The 25928-nt window shown below is 38.3% G+C and overlaps 2 protein-coding genes across 7 annotated transcripts in view; one reads left to right on the forward strand and one right to left on the reverse strand.

Moving 5' to 3' along the window:
- The window catches only part of Pus10 (pseudouridylate synthase 10), a 68532-nt gene extending 60142 nt beyond the window's left edge, over nucleotides 1-8390 (forward strand). For all 5 annotated transcript variants that reach the window (XM_005385750.2, XM_005385751.2, XM_005385749.2 and 2 more), the window contains 3 exons: nucleotides 3471-3613; nucleotides 5429-5528; nucleotides 7574-8390. In XM_005385750.2, coding sequence (XP_005385807.1) covers nucleotides 3471-3613; nucleotides 5429-5528; nucleotides 7574-7612 — 282 coding nt within the window. In that variant the 3' untranslated portion in view covers nucleotides 7613-8390. The remainder of the gene's footprint in view (nucleotides 1-3470; nucleotides 3614-5428; nucleotides 5529-7573) is intronic.
- Nucleotides 8391-18004: 9614 nt separating this feature from the next.
- The window catches only part of Rel (v-rel avian reticuloendotheliosis viral oncogene homolog), a 30617-nt gene continuing 22693 nt past the window's right edge, over nucleotides 18005-25928 (reverse strand). The window contains exons 5-10 of one of the 2 annotated variants that reach the window (XM_005385753.2): nucleotides 25019-25159; nucleotides 23750-23854; nucleotides 23428-23640; nucleotides 22771-22839; nucleotides 22585-22650; nucleotides 18005-21280 (exon numbers count right to left, since the gene is read on the reverse strand). In XM_005385753.2, the coding sequence (XP_005385810.1) occupies nucleotides 20511-21280; nucleotides 22585-22650; nucleotides 22771-22839; nucleotides 23428-23640; nucleotides 23750-23854; nucleotides 25019-25159 (1364 nt within the window). In that variant the 3' untranslated portion in view covers nucleotides 18005-20510. Of the gene's footprint in view, nucleotides 21281-22584; nucleotides 22654-22770; nucleotides 22840-23427; nucleotides 23641-23749; nucleotides 23855-25018; nucleotides 25160-25928 lie in introns of both variants that reach the window. The other variant, XM_013514714.1, reaches the window with a different exon arrangement.

A 25928-nucleotide genomic window follows, 5' to 3' on the forward strand; every position in this document is an offset into this window, starting at 1 on the left:
AGTTTAAAATTATGACTTAACTGTATAATGGACTATTACTACTCAGTTCTTTAACATAGGAAAATGTTTCTGATAAGTGCTAGGGGGAACAAAAAGGGAAGGATGTGTAGTGGGTGGTACATTGTGGTTTAATATATGCATAAAAATATCTGGGTGTGTGTATGTGTGACTATGTAGGAAACTAACAGGATGGCAGAAGACACCATTGGTAGGCTTTTTACTTATTATGAAACCTACAGGTAACTAGTAGATAGTGGACAAGGGATATGAACAGACAGCTGGAAAGGGACAAGTCAAACAGGCCAAGAACCACTTGGAAAGACGACCTCAGCCTCTAGGGTCAAGTAACGAGAAGGTATCGCTGTATCCCCTTCCGCTGAGGAAACCAAGCCGTGCGCTTTAGAGAAGCAGGAGAGTTGCTTATGTTCAGCAGAAATGTGAAGTGTTTCGGAGCCCTTTTTGGAAAGCAACACGGCAAGGATTTTAAAATGTAAAAATGCACGTGTTTTCTATCCAGCACACGGTCTGACAATCACTCTTGGAGACATGAAACTCTAAGACATAAAGATAAGTATACACAAAGATTTACTGACTTTGTTCAAAGTGGCAAAATCAACAGTAATAAAACTAGAAGCAAAACAAACGTGTCAATAAGGAAATTATAGATTATTATATAGCTATTATAAAAACAAAACCAGCATATGATCACATTCGATATATCTTAGTATATATATGAGGTATGATTAAAAAATACAGTGTGTGCTTAAATAAAAATGTATTACAGTAAAAGACGCATTGCCCGTAACCCCCCTGAAAACACCCCCCTCGCTTCAAACACACTTATCCCATTATAGTTGCCACTTTCTGAAGAAGTTTGAGAAGTCCTTTCATGAGTGTCTTTATAAATTGTGCTGGCCTGGCTGCCTTGAATCATTCAAAACATTTACGTGTCATGGTTATTCTGACCTTGGGGAAGAGCCAGAAGTCACATGGTGCCAGGTCTGGTGAACAAGGTGGATGCGGACACACCGTCACGTGCCCACGGGCACTCAGCCCCGGCACTGAGCACATTTGCTATCGTACCTGATAGGGACCCTTGTAAAAGAGGACGTTACCAACTGCTGTGAGTAAAGAACAATGTGATAAGTATATTTGAAGCGAGGTGGGAGTGCTTTGAGGGGGATTAATGGCAATGCGTCTTTTACTGTAATAAATTTTAAAAAATTACATATGCATTGTGTTTTTGATTACCCCTTGTAACGTGCCAAAAATGTTGAGGAAAAGGTAAAGGTGTATCTGAATCTATGACTCAAAGAACCCAAGACATTCTAATAAAAGAAGTGAGGAACAGAATAGTACTTACAGCATGAGTGAAAAGCGTCATTCACAAGTGCTGCTTGGAGAAGCTCACATAGACGGGGGCATTGCTGGGTCACCTTCTGCTGCCCGTGCGGTTCTCGGGTTCTGCGATTCTGTAGGCCTCTTTTGGCTTTTGGCCTTGCTATCTAGGGGCTTTTAGGTTAGTAGTTACGATATAGATGGCTAGCTTTAAAATTGCAACATCAAGATTTCCAAACTCTTTATGTATTCATATATGTACACATTATTCGGAATGCTTCACTCATGTGTATACATTATTCAGAATGCTGTGGGCAAAATAAATCCATTAAAAAATAGATTCCCGGCTGGGGACAAGCCCTTAGGTTTGATCCTTAGAACCAACCAAGAAGATTTATAGTTTGGGATAGCGCTAGAGCTAATTTAGAAATAACACTCTAGGGTGACTTTTGTCCGTATAGGTTAAGCTGTGAAAGGGTCTGTTTTAATGTTCCACAACCCAAGTGGACGGATGGGACTAGTGATTCGTAGTGACATTCTGACAATAACAACATTTCAAATAATCTTACCAGCATAAAAATAAGAATTCAGTTACTTCCTTATTGAGAAAAAAATCACTTCACATTTATTATTTGTTTTCTCTCATTTTAAAAGGCAACTTACTTAAATAAAAATTTGTGTGTTTGTGAAAATTCAGCTGTATGGGGATAATGGAGTGCAGTGTTAGAGTAAGCAAAATGACTTTTTGTCATCTAAAAGCGAACAAAAGACACACAAGCACGTGTTTCTGTGAGTGCTGTGTCAGAAGCAGCGATGGGTATTTCTGTTGACAACCTGGCTTGTGGTCAAAGTACTGCAGTTTGACTCAGGCGGTAAAGGAACCAGGGGAGAAAGGTATCACTTGCTAGTTGCTCACTTAAAGGCCAGCTGTTTCAGTACATATCTGTATGGGTTACTGAATAGTCCAGCCATGTCATTTGCTCCATCCATGGTCTTTTCTGACCAGAGAAAAGTCAAACCTTATGGAGACAGCTCATCCCATCAGAACAAAATGGTACGAATGCTAATCAGAGAATTATCATAAAAGAAAAAAACCCTCACAGAGTGAGGCAGAGCCAGTGCCTCCCTGCTCTGATAGAAGCAGTGACAACCTTTCGAGTTCGGTCTTTGTCAGGACTTGCTCTCTCTCCCTTGATGGAGAGCTGATAGGGGGAGACCAGACAGAAAACTTGCCTTCCATAGCAGGGCTCAGGCACTCACTCATCATGCAAATTAGGAAGAGTTGTTCCAACAAGAAGCCATAGAGAATTCAAGGTTGTTAGAACCGACATTTCTGGTTATGCCCAGTATGTTTTTAATACTTGAAATTAGTTGACCTTCTGCAGTATTAGCCTCTAATTCTAACGTCTGTCTTCTGGCATAAAGGGAAATTACTAATTAGGAGCAAAATAAGCCTGAGTCCCTACAAAATCAGAATTGTGACATGCAGTGTTATTTTTCTCAAGCTGGGTTAACTAGTGTCGAGAGTCCTTGGTTTATTGCACACACTTATTTGTAATTGCTACGTTAAAATGTTACACTAAACGGTGTAGCTTTTCCAGATAGATCCTTTTCTATAACAATCACCACCATCCTGAAACTAGGGTACATGATTTCCCCCAAAATGTGCATGCCACCTGTGTGGCAGCATCCCGCCCTGCAGCAGCCATTTCTCACCCCGGCCTGAAATCCTGTTAGTGCTCACAGTCAGGCCCTTGGGTCGGCAAGCAGAGGTGAGAAGCTTGCCCTCCAGGGAGCCCTGCGAGGTGAAGTGTCGGGTGAGCTCCAGGGTCCTGCCAGTCTGTTCCATATTCCAGCAGGTGAGACCTGAGGGATCATTTACTTCCAAGACCCCCTCTTCATGAGAGCGGTAGGGCCCAGGAAGTGAGTAATGGTGACCTAGTTTGGGAGCAGGCCCACTGGGTTGGAAGCTAGGCAGTAGAACTTCTTGTGGGGTTTGTTAGTTCCGGTGGTGGCTGGGAGAGATGCAGTGCGCTGGAGAAACGTTCGTGGTGAGCTATGGGTGGGAAAGGCGCTGAGCCAGGCTTCCCTGGAGGAAGGCTCTGACTCGGCTGTGTCCTATCCTCCTCTAGGACCTAAAGATCGACCAGAAGACACCTTTACGTGTTCTTCACCGAAGGCCCCTGGCTGTGAGAACGCGGGTCATTCACTCCATGGAGACTCTCTTCGTGGATGAGCACCATTTTCGCCTCTGCCTGAAGACCCAAGCTGGAACGTATCCTTCCACACTGTGCTGCAGTCATCTAACCAGAATCATGTTGGGAGAGTTAATGCTGCTTCTCAAAATAGGTTCGGCTTGGTCTGGGAGATCGTAGAGGGAGAATTATATAGACAGGAACCCAGTACTTACTTTAAAGTATTTTTTTCCATTAAATTTGTGTTTTTTGGCCGGGCATGGTGGTGCACACCTGTAATTCCAGCACTCAGGAGGCTGAGGCAGGAGGATCGCCGTGAGTTCAAGGCCAGTTTGGTCTACAGAGTGAGTTCAAGACCAACCTGAACTGCATACTGAGATTCTGTCTCAAAAGAAAAAAGAAATGAATTTGTGTTTTTCAAAATGACTTTTTAAACCATGAGAGCAGCAGTCAGGTCGGTGTCAACTTTAAAGTTATTTATGTTTCAATTAAAGTTTCTTACATATTATTTAGCACATGGTAAGTACTCAGAAAATATTTTTGATTGTCATATATTCATTCATGAACATATTTAGGTCCTTTCAGGCATTTGCCCCACATTAGACACAGGTGATAGAAGGGAATTGCACTGTTTAAAAAAATTTTTTTTTGTTGAGACAGGTTCTCCCTATATTGTCCAGGCTGATTGTGAACTCCTGGACTCAAGTGATCCTCTCGGCTCAGCCTTCCAAGTGCTGGCACTGCAGATGCGTGCCACTGTGCCCAGCGCTGCTGTGCATACTGATATTCTTTCTTTACATGCCTTGTGAAGAAACAAACAAAAAAGGCACTTGAGATTATATATTATTTATTTAAGTCATATAAACTTGGTTGACAGTAATATTAGCCGGCATTTGTACCATTTTCAAAGACTACAAAGAGACCTGTGTAAAAAAGCGTTGTACATAGATAAGGCTGATATCATGGTTTAAACACCCATAGTCCGAAGTTGACTTGTGTGGCTTTATATCACGAGTTACTGATTAAACGTATCAGGGAGATCTTGTCGTCCTAACCTTCGTTATTATACTTGAATCAAAACATTTCTTGAAGGTAGAGTGAATAAACTTCCAGAAAGTGGGAACATAATATCAGTACATTATAGTCTTGCTGTCAGTTATCTAAGTTTTATTTTTCCTATTCAAGTTCTATTAAATATTTTATACTGAATGCTGGCTTTTAACACAGTGCAATGGTAGGTTTTTCCTGAATGCTAACGAAAGTGTGTATTTTTCAAATAAATATTGTCACAGCTAAATACAGTCTTGTGTAAGGAAAGTTAGTCATTGCCTTCAAAATTTAAAGAGCTCTGAGGGAAATACAAAGTCACTCCTTTGAAAAGAACTCAACCCTGGCGTGGTGGTACATGCCTGTAATCCCAGCATTTGAGAGCTGAGACAGGAGGGTCTCTGTCAGTTCAAGGCCAGCCTGAATTACAGAGTGAGACCCTGTCTCAATCAGTCAATCAATCAATCAATCAATCAACAAACAACTCAGTTTTTCCCTAGTTATATTAGCAAACTATTTTGGGTGAGTGTGATGTAAAGACGAACTTACACAGTGATACCTTGGTTCATGAACTTAATTCTTTCCAAATTGCTTGGTTGCAACCAGAATCATGGAACAAATCCTGTGACCAGAATCATGGAAAGAATTAGTTTGTGAGCTGAGATACCACCGTATTGGCTTTACCAGCAGGAACCAGTCCGTCACAGGTTATTTTCTCAGGCACACATCTCTCAAATCAGAACTCAGAAATAACCTGTCTGCTTTTATTTATGATTTCCCTTTCACCTGTTCAATCTCGCCAAACAGTGTTGCATGGGCACCCGTTTTTTTCCTTAAACAGATTCCAGCTACATTAAAGAGTTTGTACATGGAGACTTCGGGAGAACGAAGCCAAACATTGGCTCTCTGATGAATGTGACTGCGGACATTCTTGAGCTAGATGTGGAGGTAAATCACTTTCCAAAGGCATGCCCTTCGGCATTATACCAAATAGCACCACCCACTTGTACAGGTACATATTAAAAAATGGTTGAAATCTCAGAGTAGTATTGTATTATAGACAGGGAGCATCTTCTGAATATTGGTTTTTAAAATGCACAAGATCTTATTTATGATTCTTGTGAATCTATATAGCTACTTTACTAGCTGTGCTTTATATACGGCATCAGATTAAACCCTTAAAACAAACAGATGAACAAATAAAATTGTAAGTGTCCTGCACATGTACTTTGAGATGCTAGGGGCTCGTTCCCATATCTGCTTGGAAACATATTCAGGACAAGGGTAGAAGTGGAATGAGCTAATGGTTATTGACAAAAGCATTGCTCTAAGGAACTCTTAGGATGTGGCCCAAAGGTGGTTTTGTAAGGGGCTCCTCTGATGTGGTTCTCTACTCACAGTCTGAACTGAAAAAGGTTAAAAGCCAATTAGATGAATTGATCTTTCGGGCAATTCTCTTTTTCCATTTGGGCGTCAATAGATGTTGAGTCCCTTTTTATGCGCCTTGATGAAAATCTGCTTAGGAGTAGAGTCCTTCTGTACCCTTCACACACGTCAAAATCTTGGGAGAGGCTAGCATTTTGCACTAGGGAATAATAGCAAATAAAAAGAAGTATTGCCCAGTGTGAAAACAGCCATGGTTCATATTCTTACCGTACCAGAAATGCTCTCACGTGCTGTCAGGTTAGATTTTACATGCTCTTGCGGTGCAGCCAGTGACACCCTTCAAGGCCCCAGGCCCCAGGCCTCCAGCTGCATTCATCTTTCTGGACCCTGACATTTACAGATAGCTTAGGAATGTCAGAGTCACAGTCGGGACTTTTCAGGCCTGATCAACCATGGCGCTTTGTGAACACTACAGCATGCCTCCTCGTCCCTCAGCACACCCAGCTGTGATCAGTAACGTTTAATTCTTCAGTTTGAGAAACCATTCTTTACTTTGTATGGGTGTTTCGTATATGGCTACATACTGAAACACTACCAAAATATCTTCTTGAGATTTATAACATACACGCACATACATATGTACCACCACCACCACCAAAGTTATTTGGGCTTTTTCAATAATTTTTCTGAATCTGGAACTTTCAGTAAATTATTTCAGGTTTTAAACTTTAAATGTCAAGAAAACCATGGATACAGTGGATGTTTTTTAAGCTCTTAACATAGGTAGGGGCTGTTTTCCCTAGTTAGGACAAGATGTGTTTTGATGCTTCTAGAATGTGTAGTTTGTGTAGGGACAAAATAGTCTTTCTGCAGTTTCCAGGTTTTGTTCTAGAAGAGCACAATGGAAGTGAGTAGAGCTAGAGAGCTGAATTTTAAGTGGAACAGTAAACGTTCTGGTGTAGTGAAACAAAAACATCCTGAATCCTCTAGTTCCAGGTGCTCTTTTGGTTCACATTTAGTTGCTAAGTTACAAACAAGTCTCTGGCTGATAGACTATGGAGTAATGTGCCGTGTAATGGTGTTCGAACCAATGGGGGCAGCACATACACTGTAGGTTGTGTCGCCCAGTGACATCACAGCTGCCTTAGTGAGTCTGTGTACTCCGTGGTGTTTGCACAATGATGAAATGACCTAGTGATGCATTTTCTAAGATTGTGTCTCAGCTGTTAAGTGACATCTTACTGTTAAATGTAAGATGGCAGTATGATCAGAAGAATAAAAACTGCTGAGGCCTCAGGGGAAAACTCGTATAGCTACCTGAATTTGAATGTTTGTTACTTTACCTATAACTAAAATTTTTAAAATGTAAGTTTACTGTATTCCGAGTCAAAGGAGCAGTTAATCCAGTAACCCAGTATTGCTACCCAGTTAACTCAAAGACAGACTTTGGGCCCAAGCGTACCTACGGTGGACTTTACAGGGTTAAAATTGTGGTATTCAATAGCTCTTTTCTTCAAATGTAATTTCTTCTGTTGCTTTATAAACTACTACCAGCAAATGCTTACAGAACAGCAGCATGTTTTAATGACGTGTTTTCTCCCTTCTAGTCTGTAGATGTTGACTGGCCACCTGCTCTGGACAACTAGCTTTGAGCCTGGAGATGGAGTAGGGTCTTCCTAGCATGATGTGGACATCCATGCAGCAGAGCTGTAAAATGGCTGTTTACCCACCATGACGGTGTCGTAGAAACCATTTGGATCATGTTGATCTATTTTTAAAATTTGCTGTAACATCTCAGGCCCTGTCTATCTGTATGTGTGTATTTGTGTTGAAGTGCTCCAAGCACGTCTGTGACTGTTCTCATTCCCACTGTCACCTCCACACACAAAACTATGAACAGCGAAACCATTCTCCCCCTTAGTTTTTTGTAGAGAGGCGCATAAACAGGAGACATTTTCTGTGAAGTTTCAGCATGATTTCTCTTCACATGAGACATACCACCTTTAAATTCATATTCTAAATTTTCAAAATTATTTGAATAAAAGTTGTAACTGTAATATTCTGAACATCCTATAACAGCTTAAGATAGCAAATGCAAATCTGACATTATTAGTATTCTTCCTGGTAAGCGTCAAGTGAACTGTTACCAATGAAAGTACATGTGGCTGTGATTTATCACAGATCATTATGACTTCAAGTTACAGTCTAAAATCGCCAGTACATTTCTCGAGGAGGGAAAGTGAAACTTTAGAAATTGAGGCATGTTATGGTAAGAGACTTTCACAGATATTTTAAATAAGGAAAAACAAGTGCCTTCAACAACTTCACTCCCAGGTTAAGAATTTGAAAAACTGGGGGGCTGGGGATTTAGCTCAGCGGCAAAAAGCGCCTGCCTGGCAAGCGCAAGGTCGTGAGTTCGGTTCCCGGTACCGGAGAAAAACCAAAAAAAAAAAAAAAAGAATTTGAAAAACTGTAGGGCCGGGCATGGTGGTGTGCCCCTGTAATCCCAGCATTTGGGAGGCTGAGGCAGGAGAATCACCGCACGTTTGAGGCCAGCCTGGGCTACATAGTGTGTTCAAAGGTAGTCTAAACTATATAGTGAGACCCTGTCTGAAAAAAATTCATATTTAATTTCCATTACATAATTCAACTATACGAGCTTTTTAAATACATGTGTGACTTGATAGTATTATATTACTCAGTCTCATCTCTACCTTAAACATAGTCATTGATACAAAGATTCACTTTAGATATCAGGAAAATGGTTTTAACTGACATGAAAAAAAGTCATCCTACCTTGAAACTGTTTATCATATGTGAATAAATTTTTTTGCTGTTTTCAATATCAGAAAATGAGAAAGGGATAACAAATAAATTTTGATAAAAAACATAAGAACTTCTGTGTGGGTGTTTCTGTTTCTGGGAAAATTTTGCTACAAAAGAGATTAAAGTATTTAGGGTAAGTCAGTGCTGAATGGCCTGGACCTGTAATACGGAATCATCAGGAACTTTCTCAGCAAACTTAGATTAGAACACTTGTATTTCCTAAGTTATGCAGAATTTCAAGCAAAGAGTAAACAGCTGTAAGTACTTATTCCAAATGTTCATGTAATTTTGAGACACAAATTGTTAAAATTAGTACTTTGTGTAGCTAGAACTAGGAACACTGTAATGAGTACTATAGTTTCTTGTTTGCCTATATAAAACTATTTTAAAGTTAGTTTTATGATTTCCTTCTTTAAGCTTTGTTTAGTCTTTTTAGTAAGATTTAGAGAAAAAGTTCTTTATTCTTCCTAATACTTTAGGAAAAACATCAACTGTGAATATTTAGAAAAGTTAAAAAGAAACAGAATTGATAAAGTGAAAAATTCCCAAGGTGAACTGGCTACATTTGCAGGTGCAATGAAGTAGATTTAGAAGTCACCTTTCCATTAAAAAAAAAAAAAAAATCTTAGCAGCTCTTTTCTTTTGGAGCATTATTCTTTGATTTTTAAGTCCACATGCAAAAATGAACACTGATGTAAGCTTTTCTGAATTTTAAAAAGTATCTTTTTTATTATAAAAAGTATCATTTATGAAATAATTCCAGCCAGGTATGGTGGTGCACACCTGTAATCCCAGTACTTGGGAGGCTGAGGCAGGAGGATCACTGCAAGTTTGAGGCCAGCCTGGGCTATAAAGTGAATACAAGGCTAGCCTGAACCTTGTTTCAAAAAGATGAAAAACCAAAAATAGAAATAATTCTAAGCTTACAGAAAAGTCCAAGAGTTTTTTCCCCTGAACCATAGAATCAGTGGTGCCTCAATATCTCAAATATATCAGTGTGTGATTCCTAGACATTCTTCTACTTAACCACAACTAACAAAATTAAGAAGTTAACACTGATGCGTTACTGTTGCCTAATCCACAGATCCCTCTCAAGGGGCTGCCATTGATCACAACAGTGTTCCCGATAATCAGTGATCACACTTTGAATTTAGTGGTTACGTCTTTCCTGTCTCCACCAACCTGTATAGCTTTCCATATATGTAGATACAGAAACCGAGGTGTCTGGTGTGTATGTGTGTGCACATGTGCATGTGTGTTCACGCTGGTTCTCTATGAGAGGGCTTGGGAATGACAGCAGCATAATAGCAGTAAGCACACTTAGTGCCCAGATCTTGGTTTTTACATACCATTTTCCACTAAAAGGAATCAGGTCTTCTTAGAGAGACAGTCCCATTCCAGGGCTGCTGCAGAGGAAATACAAAGAGAAGCACGGGGTGTCTTTCTACGAGATAGGAGGAACATGCTCAGAGGATGATGGGGCGATGTCAAAAGGACCAGGAAGCCATATGGAAAGGGTACTCACCACCCAAATCAGTACCCAGAAATCAAGATAATGTTAGTAACAAGTTATAACCCACTGAATAAAATGAGAAGTGATGAGCTGAAGATGTAGCTCCGTGACACATCGCATGCTTAGTATGTACGGGGTTGTAGGTTCAATCCCCAGCACTGCCCCCAAAGGAAAGCACAAGCCCACAGTAATATAAATAAATGAATAAATGAGAGCTAAAGAAAAGCTCTACCTTTCAGTGGAATGTCCACCAATAAATGTTTAAAACGTGGTGGAATTTTAAAAACAGTATTGGCAATCATTATGGTAAAAATGAATTCTGGTGAAAAATCTTAAATGGATGCTAAGTTAATGAGTGAAAATTTTGTTATCTCTCTACCAGATACTAATTACAAAGGGAAAAAAGGGTAACTATAAAGTGAAGCAGTTTAGTAAAAATACCTTAATCAAGTGACTAAGCCCAACTGGACAACTAGAATTGTATGCCACCTGGTAAGATGCAAGCACAGAAAATCTCTTCTGTGGTATTCTTCCCCAAAAGGTACGTGTAAATTTAATAACAAGAAAATATCAGGCAACCCAAAATGAGGAAGTAACCTACAAAATAACTGGCCTGAAATCTTTAAAAATGTTAAACAAACAGTGAAGGGCTTGGGAAAAAAATACTCAATATCACTAAGCATCAAGGAAATCCAAATTAAAATCACAAAATATTGTATACCTGTTACAATGGCTATTATCAAAAAGAAATTAAGTGTTGGCAAGGATGTGCTGTAAAGGGAAGCTTCCCACACTGTTGGTGAGAATAGTAGTTAATATAGCCATTATGAAAAATAGCAATGGGGTTTCCTCAAATACTGAGCCTGGTATAGTGATACACACCTGTAACCCCAGCTCTCTGGGAAACTGAGGCATGAGGATTGCAAATTTGAGCCCGGCCTGGGCAACAACTTAGTGAAACTGAGACCCTGTCTCACAAAAAAAAAAAAAAAAAATAAAGGGTTGGAGTGTAGCTCAGCACAAAGGCCCTGGGTTCAGTCCCCCGGGTTGAGGAGAAGTACCACTTGCTCCAGCAATCCCATTATTGGGTATACATCCCAAGGAAATTAAATTAATATACTGCAGAGATCTATGCACTGCCATACTCATTACAGCACTATTCAATAGCCAAGATAAAGAATCAACCTAAGTGTTTATCAATGGACAAGTGGATAAAGAAAATGTGGTACACATATACAAGTGGAACAGTATTCAGCCATTCAAAAGAGAAGCTCTGTCTTGTCTAACATGGATGAACCTAGAGGACATTAAGTGAAATAGCTCAGGCACAGAAAGACAAATACCACATACTCTCTCTGATGCTTGGAATCTAAAACACTTAAGTCATAGAACTAGTGAATGGTGGCCATCTGGGCTGTGTGGATGGGTGATCAGAAGAGATGCAGAGACGCTGCTTGAAGGACACAAATTTCATGTCACTTAAAATACATCTACATATGGGGAGAGAAAAGGACTTGGCCCCAACCCCTCCCCTGCTGTCTCTGGCCCTTCCTCCCCCTCTCCCTCCAGGTGGGGCGCACACGGCAGCCATCTGCAAGCCCTAAAGACAGCCCTCACTCAGCGACACCAGCACCCCAGGACTTACACCTCCAAGACTACGGAAATACGTTTCTGTTGTATAGAAAGAAAGAGAGTGACAAAGAAAAGAGAAAATCTTTCAAAAAGGCACTAATACTCTGAAAATACTCATTTCCAGCAGTCACAATGCAAGAGCATCCAGCCATAGCCTTCCATAAACATATGTAATGTCTTAGAAACCAAAACTACCTTTTGTTTAAAAAAAATACAACAAATATTAAGAAAATCAGATTAATTTTTAAAAGTCAAATTGCAACAAAACTTAGCAAGTGTTTTGGAATTTTTTACATTTATTACATTACCGAGAAAAAAATACTGTATACAAAGATATTACAAAGGTAATAAAACATTCTGTACAATAAAAGCTATTTCAACATTTTCAGAACTATTGCATACTGATACAAAGCTTAACTTTAAATAATTTAACAATGTTTGAGAACTTTTAAAAATCATTTTCACCAATACCTTTCAATGAATTTCCAGTCATTATGAAGCATACAGAAACCAGATTTTCTATTCTGTTGGCCTCCATATTCGCTGTCGCCAACAGTATTCTTTTATTTCCAACCCTGGGGACTGAACAGGCCCCGTGCACTGAGCCACAGCTGCACCCTCTTTCTTTTTTGGACAGAATTTTGCTAAGCTGCTATTTTCCTTCCTCAACTTCCTAGCGTGCTGGGACCACCGCTGTACAGCACCACACTCAACCTAAAGGGAGTGGTTACTTTAAAAAATACATTGCTACTTTGTCAAAAGGGAACATGAGTGGTTTTTTGCATGCGTGAAAAAATGTACAGGTATAATTGCTTTTGAGATTTGATCTTTTCCACTGTTAAACGTATGCTTTAAATCTATGATACAGTAGTTAAAATACTCACTTGACTGAGTCTAAGAAGACACAAGCAAACCATTATTTCTATCTGATTACCTATTGCTGGACTGATTAGTAGCATGAAATTTTCTATATATGTGACATGGAAAAGAATTATTTCCCTCTTTCATATCCAACTTCAGAAAAAAAATCAGAAACCTTTCTGTGGAAATGTCATTAGAATCAAAGTCCCCCCAACTCACAATCAACTCCTGCACAGAGATGAGGGGTCACAGAATTTCAAAAGTGAATTCAGTCACTGGCATTATCTTCAGCAGGAATCATTCTGCAAAGAACAAGGCCAAGAGAAGGTTCTCCAGGTCCGGGCAACAGCCAGTCTCTTGAAAAAGAAACCCACTTTAGGGCTCTTACTAAAGCATTTAATTCTCACTGATTTTTCTCTGCTGGGTATTAGATATCCAGGGGTGTGTGAATTAGAGATTAATCAGAGTGAAGTGACCTATTAATTATATTCTAAACTGCGCAATTTACAGTGTTTCTTTTTAGGCATTATTCAGTACAAAACGTACTTCATGAGGTAGGAAGGGAGGGTATGGTCTGACTAAAAACAGTCCCCACCGTCTGTTCCTCCACGCTGTTTAACAGCACGTGGCAATCTTTCAATAAATCAATTTATGATAAAAAATTGTATGGTGTTACTAGGCAACCTGGATTACCAAGTCTAAGTCTCGATGTGGACAATAACATTAATTTTCCTGAAGGATTAGGTTAAAAATAGACAACTATGTCTCTACATAATGATCATGAGTAGACAGGCCCAATTACCAATTTAAAAGGCTATTGTGAGATAACAAGTTCTGATGGGAGAAATCACAATAGTGGTTTAGAGGTTGGGCAACGGTCTGAAGGAAATGTCTAGGATGATTATTACATGCATGTTTACATACACAAAAATTCTTCAAGCTCGATCCTTCAAGTTGGTCTACTTTACATGTTATCCCTCAAAAGAAAGGAAGTCTTTGAGAGCAAGAGTTTAATCTCATTCACTTGTACCATTTCCTGCTTTGCACATTAGGCATTCAAAAAACGTGATACCTGACTTATACAAATACTGCAGCATCTGTACAGAGATTAGGCATCAAGAAAGCACATGAGGGATCCTTGAGACTGAACGTGCTACATACAGAAGAGAGAGCTATTAGGTCACAGGTATGAAATAATCCTACTATCTAGAATTTCTACCTAGAACAAATGGCATTACTGTTTTCAACAGAGCTACTTTCAATCTAAAAGGGGGGCTGCAGTGTTTTTAAAAAGGAAGTGAGGGTAGCAGGTCCAGGTAGAGAAGTGTATTTCGTAAGACAGGGAATTCTGACATTGCTGCTTTTCTTGCAAAGGTGTGCGTACCTTTTCTTTTAAAAATCCTATCTTTATGTGTAAACATCATATTCTCTCCCTTGTCTGAGAAGCAGAAAGAGTAAATAAGATTCAAATGTACAATAGATATTGTGAAGTGGGAAGAAACTGTTCAAAAGGAAAGAGAAAATAGGGGCTGGGGATTTAGCTCAGTGGCAAAGCACTTGCCTGGCAAGCGCAAGGTCGTGAGTTCGGTTCCTGGTACCGGAGAAAAACCAAAAAAACAAAACCAACAAAAGGAAAGAGAAAATGGGATGGGGGCAAGGAGAAAAGGGAAGAGCAAACGCGCACACACGATAGTTACATTAATTTCTCTTAGTTCACTGAAAAGAAAGGTTTGTGTTAATATCGTTTGGACAATTAAATGCCGATATCTTGTACTTTGAGTAATTAATTTAAAGATAACAATGTGCAATGTATTAACTATTGTTACTCTATTATCTTGTGTTGAAATTTTTTTAAAATTTAAAAAAAACAAAAACCAAAATACCACACCCTTGCCCAGTGTTGCACTCACTTCTGTGTCGGTTTCACCCTTGCTGCTCTGACAGCAGCTACCGTTTACTCAGCACCAACTATGCCAGGGACTGTGGAAGTGCCAGATCCCAGAGGAATGAGACAATAATTAATGGACTATAACTTCACGGGCACAGGCACAAGTGCACCTCAACTAGAGGTACAGGACTAAGCCTCACAGAAAAGCTTGGTCCTTTTTAGAGGCAGGGTCTCGCTATGTAGCCCAGGCTGGCCTCAAACTTGCAGTGATCCTCCTGCCTCAGCCTCCAGAGTGCTGGGATTACATGTATGTGCCACCATGTCCAGCTAGAAGCCTGGTTTTAAGGAACAGAATGTTATATAGGTACATGAACTGCTGCTATCCAGCTTGGTACCTACTAGCATATGTGGTTATAAAACCATTTTTTTCAGTGATACTATACATATTTCAAGTGCCCAGTAGCCATGTGGCTCAGGCCGCCATGAATTAGCAAAGGTAAAGAACAATTCCACTGTTAAAAAAAAGTCACTGAGCTTGCCTACGACAGCGTCCAAAAACAGAGCATTTACCTAGAATGTGCGCTCCGCGAGGGGGTCCTGCGTATCACTGTGTCCCCAGCACTTAGAACTAGGCCCAGCATGTAGTTCATGTTCAGTTAGTCTTGCTGAATAAACCGTTAAGTGAAGCGGAAAATAAAAGAACGAGTGTTCCAGTTGCACAAAAGCATGCAGAGCAGGTAACATGTTAAAAGTAGAGGTCCGACAGAAGACGTTAATTTCTAAGGGAGACTGTAGTAAGGAGGTATAAGGAGAATTTATTTTTAAACATAGTTTATTAGTACATGTCTGCAGTACAAAATACCTTCACTGTAGGTGGTTAACACATGCAAATGTACACTTTCATTCTTTTTATGCCCCTTCCATCTCTTAGTTCCCTTCCCACCTGCAAAAGATCTCTCTCTCCTGTCTGTGGCCCACCTTTTGTGTGTGCATGCATGCGCAGGGGGAAGGGAGGGAGGCGGAGGACACAGAGACTGGGGAATTGAACCCAGGGCCTTCATACGAACTACATCCCCACCCCATTTATTTATTCATTATATTTATTTATTTTTGAGATAGGGTCTTGCCAACCAAGTTGCTCAGGCTGGGCTTGAACTTGCAATCCTCCTGCCTCAGCCTTACAGAGTGCTGGGATTATAGGAATGGGCCACCACAACTGACTTGGGGAATGAGATATTTTTAACTGGAGCATATGGAAGATTCTGTTGGGGGAAATGAAGAAGGCCTTTATTAAGAAAGCAGGAGCAATGAAGAAAGGACCGACACCCAAGGTTTTTAGGAGGCAGACTCACAAAGACTAAGCATTAGTGTGAAGATGATAAAAGAATAAAATATAAATTGAGGTGTCTGTTAAATATCTCAGGTGGCAAATGCCAATGCCATTAAGAGAAGAGTAAATGATAAAGCCATTAGCAAAGTGAAGAATGCGACAGGAGAAGCCACTCTACATAGGCATTCTGGCAGCAGGAGAGAAAGACGAGGCTATGGATGCTGCGATACTGCACTGGAGAGAAAATAAGCACCACTGCCTAGGACGAATGTTTTCATTATGTATATCTAAAATGTACCAATAAAATACAAAGTTTAAAAAAAGAAAAAAGCACCAACTGAAGGCTGTATTGGGTTTTAGAGGAAAAACTGGGCTCAGAGAAGCATCTTATTCAGAAGTGCTAGAGCTCAACAGGCAGGAAGTGGTTCCACAGGACAAACAGTAACAGCTGATAAAAAGACACAGGACTGATGTGTGTGTGTGTGTTCGTTCACACGTGCCAGGTCTCATAGGACAAACAGTAACAGCTGATAAAAAGACATAGGACTGTGTGCGTGTGTGTGTGTGTGTGTTCACATGTGCCAGGTCTCATACGGAACCTGCAGGAGCACAGACAGTGACCCGCTGAGAGGGGAGGAAACAGGCTGTGAGCACTTTAGAAGTCCGAATGTGAAGGGCAGGAGCACAAGGGTGGTGGGAATTGTTACTGTTTGGTTTTCATTTTGCTGCTGGTCTTTCTTTTTGGGCTGAAGACACCTACTAAACTAAATGGCACGACCAGGACACAGTAAGCACAGGGTGGGGTATAAAGAAGGGCTCTATTGCACCTTGCAGTTTAGAAAGAAAAGACACCATGTCCTCAAAACAGGAGGTGAAAGTAACAGGAGAAATACACAGCCAAATGCATTTTAAATTATAAAATAAATTCTATGAAAAAAATAAATTCTATGTTCAGTAAATAGAAACTGAAAAATGAAGACTATTAGAAACGCTGTAAGCAAGACACAGCAGACCCTGAATTCACCTTACAGAGGAAAAACCGCAAAACAAGCCTATGCTTACTTAAAGTCCACTGCGCTAGTCTGACAGTGTTTAAACTGATTAGTGCTAATTCACATGAAATTATTATTATTCTTTTCTTTTTGAGACAGGGTTTCACTATGCATGTCAGGCTAGGCTTGAACTCATTTTGCAGCCCAGGCTGGCTTCAAACTCGCAGCAATCCTCCTGCCTCAGCCTTCCAAGTGCTGACATTATAGGCGTGCACCACCATGCCTGGCTTCATGTGAAATTGTTAAGATTATGTATTTTTAAAATAACATGCCACCTACCAATCATCATCTGGAGATATGACAGGTTCATACCCTGAACAGGAAAGAAATACCTTATGGTATTTTTCCCTTCCTTGGTAAGTTCTACTAAAACTATATTAATATACCTGTGATTTTTCAATTTTACATGACAAGCATATTTGTGAAATCGTAATTTGAAAAATATCCTAATAGGAGGTTTTAATCTTTTTATTTTGCTTTCTAGACTACCCTAACCTCACGTCTTTTCTTGCTCTCCTTCCTATTTCCCAGTATCATTCCATTAGGAACTTTTATTTAGAGGGTACTCACATATACCCCATTTTGACTGAATGATTTGTGTATATTAATGACTTGGGTGGGCTCTGTGTAAGTGAAATGACCATTAGTCAGGGGCACGTCTCTGGTCAAGGGTATATTTAACATCTAGGGTAGGTTATGAATGGTTCAGGTGGATTCTTTTTTGGGGGTGGACTTTGTATAAGTGAAATAACACATATCTAGCTAAGGATATGTTCGTATTTCTGGCTGAGGATATGTTAACATCTAGGGTAGATTCTAATGTAAGATCAACAAGATCTCTGATATGTTACTTAGCATCATCATACCCTCACAATTAAATTACTGTCAAATTCTACTATCATTTCCCTACAGTTATTTTGCATTCAAACAATTTGCATTACCATTAATACTAGACTTGAACTTAAATGATAATAACAAAAACCTTATGTCAAATGAAAGATAATATAAAAACCTTAAGTATCTAATAAAGCTATTCTTGCAAAAAACAAAGTTCTATTAGTGACACTTTGAATGTTTAATAAATATTTATGGAATGCTTAATGTGAGGCACTGTTAACTGTTCTATAACCTGGAGGCACTGTTAACTGTTCTATAAACTGGAGATTTGATATTAAATAAGACACAAGAATTTCTGCCATCATGGAGCTTATATTTCAGTAAAAGATACACATAATAAATGCCTAGTCAAATCAGACACGCTAAGTGCTACACACATACAGACAGCAGGAGGAACAGCAATGGTGAAATTTAGTCAAGGCAGGCCTTGATCCATGTGACAGTTAAGTCTGCTAACTTGACTGATTTGAGAACCACTGAAGAGACTAGTAAAGCACAACTCTAGTGTGTCTGGGTGGATCAAGGGGGTATGACCCTAAGGACTATACCTAGTCGCCGGCCCCTTTCTCACTGGTGCTTTTTCCTGGCGCTGTGCTTTCCAGTTGCCATGAACTAAGCAACTTTGCCTGACTACGCCCTTCTGCCATGCTGTTCCTGTCCTGGAGCCAGCTGACCACGAACAGAATCCTCTGAAACCGTGAGCCAGATAAACCCCTCCTTCTCAAGTTGTAGATATCAAGATTTTTGCCCAGCAATAGAAATGTGATAATGTAGAATATTAGTAGTTCAGAAATAGGGTTATTGCTGTGACTGTATCTGATTCTGTGCTTCAGAAGCCTTTTAAATTGTGGATGAGTTTGGAAAGATTTGAGGATGCAAGTTAGAGAAGTACTGGAGTACTTGAAAAAAAGCTCGATGGGTAATTCTAGTCAGAGCTCAGAAGACCAGAATGCTAATAGGAATGTAGACAGTTAAGACTGTGCTCATGAGGTTTCAGACAGGAACAAGGACTAATGGAACTCAAGGTCACACATACTCTGGCAAAAAAAAAAAAAAAATGTCTATAGTTTGTTCATATCCTGAGAAAGCTGAGTTTGTGGATAGTAAAGTAATTAATACGGCAGAGGAAAGTTCAAGGTACCACAATGTTTAGGCAGTGGCATAAGTACTGCTGATTACTTTTTTGTCAGACATATATGTAAAAACTGGAAGCAAAAAGCAGAGCTGAAATATCTGAAAAGCTTTGCTCTGAAAAGAACCATGTATAAAGTTTGGGCCAAGGGTGGTATGGTTCCTGAAGAGATTAGTACAATTAAAAAGAAATCAAGTACTTTGAACTGGGACAAGAAGAAATATGCCCTGAGGGCATGTCAGGAATTAGCAAGACCCTACCTGTCCCAGGCTCAAAGGTATAAAAGTGTAAACTTTTCACTTAAGATCGATTCTTTCCAGTGAGTTGGACATGGGAGATAGAAGAATCAAGGATGATGCCAAGATTTTTGGCCTGAGCAATAAGCATGGCATTGCCATTTACTGAGTTGGAGAAGACTGAAGGAGAAGCAAGTCTGGGAGGAAAGACCAAGAACTTAGGTTTGGATATATTGAATCTGAGCTTTAACTAGATTTCTAGATGTCAAACAGGCAGTTGTATGAGACTACAGAGAGTGAGAATACCTAAGAAAGAAAAGAGGTGCAAAGAAGCTTCTTCCTCTTGAAAATATGGGCGCAAAGCTAAAAATCATAAGCAACTTTACAGATACAGGTTTAAATATTATAAAATGGGAGGAATCCTCCCATACCTTGAAAGCTCACTTCAACTGCCTTCTGCACAACTTAAATTTTAAAGAAGTTTTGATTTACATATAAATCTAAGAAATTCCAAGAAGCCTTAGAAAACCCCGTAGGGGTACACAGGCCTCAAAAAAAAAAAGTAATTTATTTTTCCAATGGCATAGCCATTACAAGTTTTCCCTTAAATTTGCATGAAAGCAAATATCAGTTAATTCACTTAATAATACATTAATATGTTATAAGAGAAATACAAAATTAGAAAAAACTCTCCATGGTTTAATGTCCTCCTTAGAGTCTTTCCTGGAGAAATGCAATAAAATTCTGAGGATAGAATTCACACCACACACACTATCGGATCAGATCTTTCAAAAGAAGAAACCGAAAAAGGACACTTTTCTTTCTTTTTTTGTGTTTGTTTTGTGTTTTGTCCTGTTTTGTGTAAGCCCAGCCTAGCCTTGAACTCATGATGCTCTTCTCCCTCAGCCTCCTGAGTGCAAAGGTTAAAGGTGTGTACCAGCACTTTTAGCTTTAATTTTCTTTTTATAACAACTTTCAAGGTTTGATTTCTATATACATCCAAAGCTTGTATACTATATACATCTAAAGTTTTATACTTCTGTGAAAAAGAAGTTTCAAAAACAAAAACGGCTTTGTATTGTACTTTTGGTAAGACAAATGTGAGATGGTATGTCTGTGTTGCTACTACCAAAATGATCACAAGCATTTTAAAAGATTCGAGTCTTACAAACTATACTTAAAAAAATTCATATGCAAAGGATTCGCTCAACTGCTCATTCTGCATATTACCAATATTTGAATACTGACTATTTTGAAAACTATGGTTGTTTGTATTAGTACCATTTGATGGTCCCGGATCATTTATCAGGCCATTATCTGCACAACTGAAGTCAGGTCGCTCAAATGCATCTGACTGTGACACAAAAACTGCAGTATTAGAACTGGTACCTGCTGACATACTGGAAGAAGACATCTGTTGGAGCTGTCTTAAGTCTCTTGGATCTAACACTGAATTACAGGAGTGGTTTTCAAGATTCATGCTCACAAGTCTGGAGTTATCTGTCTCCCCCATGCTGTCACTGCTGGCTGTCATCATATTAGGCAGCATGGTGGCATCAGAAATACCATATAAGTCAGCTGGTGACATGGAGGTGGTTTCCATCCTGCCTAGGTCATCAGTACTGTTATAAATGCAAGCATTAGAAGCATTTAAATCACTCCCAACAGACATTGCCAGGAATGATGAGATGCTTTGTGAATTAGACGAAAGCGATCCTGTTGAAAAACTATTCAATGGATTCGTACTGACAGAGCGTGAGGTGGAATGGGACACTGATGACCAGCTTGAAGGATGCTGAGAGACCATTGAGGACATGGCTGAGGCGGGATGTGACAGTCCACTTGAGATGGACACTGGTGAGTGATAGTAGGGCTCTGCTTGGCTTGAAATCCCTGAAGGCCTGGGCATTTCTGGAATAACTGGACCATGAGGAAACAAGTTTGATTCTGTGGGAAGAAAAATGTATTTTATAAATTTAAAATGAACAAAATGATACAAAACATTATTTCTAAATTAAAACTGCAAAAACATTAATAAAAATTTCAAAGCAATGATGTAACATTGCAAACAAAAATTCTTAAAAATGCATTAAAATTATTACTGAATTCTGTAACTTTTATAAATATTTAAAAATGACTTTTGTAAGACATTTTGTAATATGGAATTTTACTCCAGTTAAATATGAAAATCTAGCTTTTGAGCCCCTGTACATGTATTTTTAAAAAGTGAAAGATAAATATCAAAATTTCAATTGACAGACATTAAACAGCCAAAAGCATTTCAACAGCCTTACTTTTTGGAGAAAATAGAAAGATGGGGAAAACATTTATTAGGGATGAATGAAAAATACATGTAACTTTTAAGATATATTAAGCTATGACCCAAAGATACAAAATTTCCAATAAGAAAAAAATTAAGGCCAAATTAATTTTGTATTATTTACATACTACTCAAATGCTACGTATACTAAAGCAGGAAAAAGTGCTGACTGAAGAACTTCACAGGTAGAAAAAAAGACTTCTAATTAACCTTTGGTGGTATGATCTAAACCAGGGTTTGGTAAATTTTTTTTCTATAAAGGGCAAAAGAGTTAAGTATTTTAGACTTTGTGGGCTATACAGCTTCTGCTGGAACTATCTGGGGAAAAAAATAGGGCTGAGGGATAGCTCAGTGCTAAAGCACTTCCTTAGTCCGGTGTGGTGGCACATGCTTACAATTCCAGCACTTGGGAGGCTAGGCCAGGAGGATCATTGTCAACTTTAGGTCAGTAGGCTACATACTAAGTTCAAGGCCAGCCACAGAGTGAGACACTATCTCAAAAAAAAAAAAAAAAAATAAAGCACTTGCCTAGTGTACGAGATTCACTGGGTGTAATCCTCAGCATTGCCAAAAAAATAAAACATAAAAGGGCATCTAGAGACATTATACAACCAAATGAATATGGCTGTGTTCCAATAAAGATTTTGTTTATAAAGACAGGTGACTAGTCAGATCTAATAATTTCTTTCATCACACAATGCAATTAGTGAAATTACCACTGTGTGAATAAAATCTACTTTTTCAAACAATAAATTTCCAAAGATGTCTTTCAACAGTGTCCACAGGTCAAGTTCAATTAAAGCATGACAAAATTTGTAGGAGTGGAAAATATTAAGGAAGGAGTTGTTTCTTCTTAAAAATACAATTCGAATGCACTGTGCAAAGCAATAGATTTTCACATCACAAGGAGTAGTCCACAGGGTATAAATACCTTTTTTGATGAGTCTTCCTTCATGTGATCCTGGGGGGCCAGGTCTTGGTCTCTCTGGAAGATTAACTGCTACAATAAAGATTTTTCCATTAATACATATAATTTGAACAATTTATCACTTAAAAATCTGAGAAACCAAATAAAACAAAGTCTAATTAAATATGAATCAATCTAAAACATTCTTACCACAATCTTGCCAAAGTTTCTGTAAAAGTAGAGTTGTTTTTTGTTTCTTTGATTTATTGCCATAAGCATCTGATTAAAATAGAAACCAAGAAAAAAAAAAAAAAAAAACAAGAAAGCAGGTGAATCATCATGGGATTGTACTTCCTCTCCATTAATACGTAGACACTTTATTTGTATATAGAATATGCTTTGAAGAAATATACATAATATGGATTTAGTAAGTATATTATTATAGAATATGCCCCAGATTTGTTGCAAAGTGTATTTTTCTCTCAATAAAAACACTACAAAACAGTTATCTTGTTTCTTATAACACCTGTAAGTTAATACCAACTAATAAGGACTAAAGCAAGATAAAGACAAGGACTAAAACAAGTTTTCCATCTACAAAAAGGGCATAATAAAGTCAGAAACAAACTCTCAAAAGTAAAACAATTTTGATGAACACTTTAGATACTCTGAAATTATTTCAGCTGAATCAAATGTTACCAACAGAGATGCAAAGAGCATAAAGAAAAAAAAAAACCCCTGAAACTTACAGGAAAAGAAATGTAAATTGTGAATACACATAACTACTTAAATGTATCTTAATAATGTACTAGTAGGATCAACTTTAAGAAATATATAAATCAGTACAACCTCAGTGCTGTGCCATACCTTTCTCATCGGGCAGATACCTAAAATCCATAGATTCACTAACTTCCTGGTCAGAAGGTCTCCGCAGCTGCATTTTTACTGTTACTGGTTCTGTTATGGCTTTACAATATGGAGGAGTCTTAAAGACGATAGCTACTTGACGGTGTACATCAGCTTGTGAAAAGATACCTTTTGCTTCCCAATCATTCAACACAAAACGAACTTCTATGTCATCTAGTAAGTAAGAGGCCAAAGAAATACATAAGACTGGGCAAACGAAGTAACATACATCTATTAATCTAAAATACATTCTATGTTCAATGAAGAAAAAAAGAGTATGTACCTTTCTGAACTTTGTCACAAAGTAAAAATATTTCATCTCCTCCTCTGACACTTCCACAGTTCTTGTTTACTCGACAAATCCTTAATTCTGCAGTATTCGGGGCACCTAAACACAAAGGTTCTTTTTAAAGTGGGTCGCTACCTTAGTAATTCAGTTTAATCTGTTGGCAGAGAGAGTATTTGGGGGAAATCATTTACAAAATAGATAAAAAGTTTTAATGTACACATAAAAGACACTATATAATCATCCACATACGTACATCCCTTTCCTTGCTAATTGCTTTACCAAACCTGGCTTTCAGTCTTATACTTTTATTTCTAGGCAATGATATTTTAAAATCTCCCTGCTGCTGATTCTGACTCTTCCAATCCATTCTACATGCTGTCACCAGATTAATCTTCTTAAATCACTGGCCATATCTCTAGGGCAATGTAATTTTCTGTGTTAGCTTTCATCTGGCCAATATGATTACAGTACTGTAGTTCTTGCTGACATTCAAGGCCCTCTATGAGGAAGATACTCTGATCTACATTAAAGCCCTGTGTCTCACTATCCTTCCACATGCAAAACAGGTATAATCATCATAAACATATATATGTAAGTATGTGTTTACACATTAAAAAATATTTGAGGGCAGTTTCACAATCTTTTTTTGGGGGGCAGTTTCATAGTCAAATGATAAATTTCCATATCCTTTAATCTAGCACTTCTGGAAATCTAAGTCAGAGAAATATTTGCACAAGATATGCATACATAACAATAATAATTGCAGTACAATTTGTTAGAAATGCAGGAAGAAATACTGAAGGAAACAAACTAAATGTCTTATAATAATGATTTAATAAAACTGATATAGCCATAAATGAAATATGCTCTCATATTACTGAAAAGAAAAATCTAACTAAAAGGAAAAGAGGTTCAAGATACATTGCTGTGAGAAAAAAAGTTTTTAAAAAGATCAGTGATAATTTTTTCATCTTGCCAAAATTATTCTGGGTGGATGATGATGATGATGATGATGATGCACTTGTATATGTGAAAAAGAAATTGCCAAAATAGGCATCGAAGAATTTTGAGTTTTTTGGAGGATGAGATTATATGAGATTATATGAGACAGATGTAACAAATATTTGTTACATATATTTCTGTAATGTCTGAGATTTTCCAAGAATGAACATACATTTTTATAATTATCAAAATACTTTAAAAAATAGTATTTTTTTAAAAAAACAAAGCAAGTGTACAAATACAAGAAAATAAAGCACTTACGGTTGTCGTAAATTGGATTAGAGACAACAGGAGGTAGCGCAGTTGTCAAATTACCATGCTCGTCAGGAAGAAAAACTTGAAAACACAGCCTCACCACATTGAGGTCGCAATCTTCAATATCAAGCAGCTGCTGTTCAGGAACTGAAGAGTACATTGTTCTTTTGAAATGCAGTGCAGTCACACAGAACTACAACCCTGCTAGGTCTTGCTCCCCACCCGTCCTAGTCAGGAACCTTGAGTAGCACCCATACTTGTCACTAACATAAATAGTGCCTACTATAATCAAGCATTCACTATCTAAGAGTATTTGATAAATAATAGACACGTTCAGGACGCAGAGGCCTAAACTAACATTAATATCAAAAAATTTTTTAAATGGAAGCAAATTATACACAACAGAATAGATCAAATCTATAAATTACCTTGTAATCCTACAAGAATTACTATCATTTCCCTTTTTATAGATGAGGAACTTAAGTGAAATTACTTGTTCAAAGTTTCACAGCAAAGAATTACTAAGATGGGAATCTGAACTCCAATCACTCAACCCAGAGCCTTTGCTTTCAGAAACTAGAAAATTTTACTTATATTCCACATAAAAGTGACACACACAGAAATACAGACTTAATTTTAAATCAACACTTTAGGAATAAAATGTCAAGAGAACATGATGTAAGACAGCCAGGTTCCACAAGACACTTTATGTGCAAATTAGGTTTGCTTAAAGAAAAAAGACTGTAGCATAAAAAATTGCAGTTACACATATATGTGTGTGTATATATATGTCAGAATAAAGACAGTTTGATATATTTAAAACAAACCCAGTTTAAAAAGAAAATATTGTGTTTTCAAACAATACCAGAAGCTACACTGTAACTAATATTGTCATATTTTTAAAAGACAAAATATA

The sequence above is a fragment of the Chinchilla lanigera genome, unplaced genomic scaffold (assembly GCF_000276665.1).
Source record: "Chinchilla lanigera isolate Chin_1 unplaced genomic scaffold, ChiLan1.0 scaffold00023, whole genome shotgun sequence".
Classification (NCBI taxonomy): domain Eukaryota; kingdom Metazoa; phylum Chordata; class Mammalia; order Rodentia; family Chinchillidae; genus Chinchilla; species Chinchilla lanigera.